General features: G+C 43.6%; 1 protein-coding gene across 1 annotated transcript in view; it reads right to left on the reverse strand.

The window, feature by feature from the left end:
* cnot11 (CCR4-NOT transcription complex, subunit 11) overlaps nucleotides 1-1278 on the reverse strand; it is a 9480-nt gene that overhangs the window by 4700 nt on the left and 3502 nt on the right. Inside the window, exon 2 of the mRNA XM_020621564.1 lies at nucleotides 536-700. Coding sequence (XP_020477220.1) covers nucleotides 536-700 — 165 coding nt within the window. The remainder of the gene's footprint in view (nucleotides 1-535; nucleotides 701-1278) is intronic.

The following is a 1278-nucleotide window of genomic DNA, read 5'->3' on the forward strand; positions in this document are numbered from 1 at the left end:
GCTTCACAACAACTTCGTGACTGTTCTTGAATGGCCCAGCCAGAGCCCTGACTTAAACCCCATTGAGCATCTCTGGAGAGACCTGAAAATGGCTGTCCACCAACGTTTACCATCCAACCTGACAGCACTGGAGAGGATCTGCAAGGAGGAATGGCAGAGGATCCCCAAATGCAGGTGTGAACTTGTTGCATCATTCCCAAAAAGACTCATGGCTGTATTAGCTCAAAAGGGTGCTTCTACTAAATACTGAGCAAAGGGTCTGAATACTTATGACCATGTGATATTTCAGTTTTTCTTTTTTAATAAATCTGCAAAAATGTCAAAAATTCTGTGTTTTTCTGTCAATATGGGGTGCTGTGTGTACATTAATGAGGAAAAAAATGAACTTAAATGATTTTAGCACATGGCTGCAATATAACAAAGAGTGAAAAATTGAAGGGGGTCTGAATACTTTCCGTACCCACTGTACATGTGCTGTGGCTTTAAGGCCGTCAGCCTCTACAGAAGATAACTGGCCATGTTGATGTACACTGACCTGCTAAGGCCAGCTGCAGCCCGCTGATGTCTATGGACTGTGGCATGTTGCCGACGTCCATGCAGGACACCTGTCTGGGAGTCTTCTTGAAGAGATCCCTGGGTGGTGCCAACATCAGCTGAGACAGGAAGAACTTCTCTGGTTGGGTGATGGGAGGCAGAAAGCCTGGGGAGACCACGACACACAGACTTTCAGGTGAGGAACACAGCATCTGAGTTTGAGATCCACTGTGCTGCACATATTGTCAAGAACTTGGGCAAACACTGAATCAAGCTGTGCTACACACACAGTGTAGTGCACTGACAGTCATTTGGACAAGCTAAACAATCTGCTGCTCTCACGACCTTCCTCTTAGGATGACTTGTTTCAGCTATCGTTTTAGGCTACATCACATTTAGCTAGGTGGAACTAACACAGGGTTTCTGCAGGTTCTTCAAATGAAGAGTTTAAGCCTTTTTCAATTCCACAGGCTGAAATGTAATACCTGCATCAGGAGCACAACAACCAAGCTATTGAAGATAGAAATAAAAACCAGTGTTAACTATGAACATCACATTTTTGTCAGCTCCCCAACTCTAATAATATTTACACTCATTTACATCACCAAGAGCTGGATAAACAGCAGAAAACGGGCAGATGAATGGATGCAAAGAATAACCACTAATAAATGACCTTTTTGATTGAAGGCCCACATATGAAATAACATCTGTGTCTGTAACAGTGGTACTGGGGAATTTCCAGTC

The sequence above is a fragment of the Monopterus albus genome, unplaced genomic scaffold (genome assembly GCF_001952655.1).
Source record: "Monopterus albus unplaced genomic scaffold, M_albus_1.0 scaffold261.1, whole genome shotgun sequence".
In the NCBI taxonomy this organism is placed as follows: Eukaryota; Metazoa; Chordata; class Actinopteri; order Synbranchiformes; family Synbranchidae; genus Monopterus; species Monopterus albus.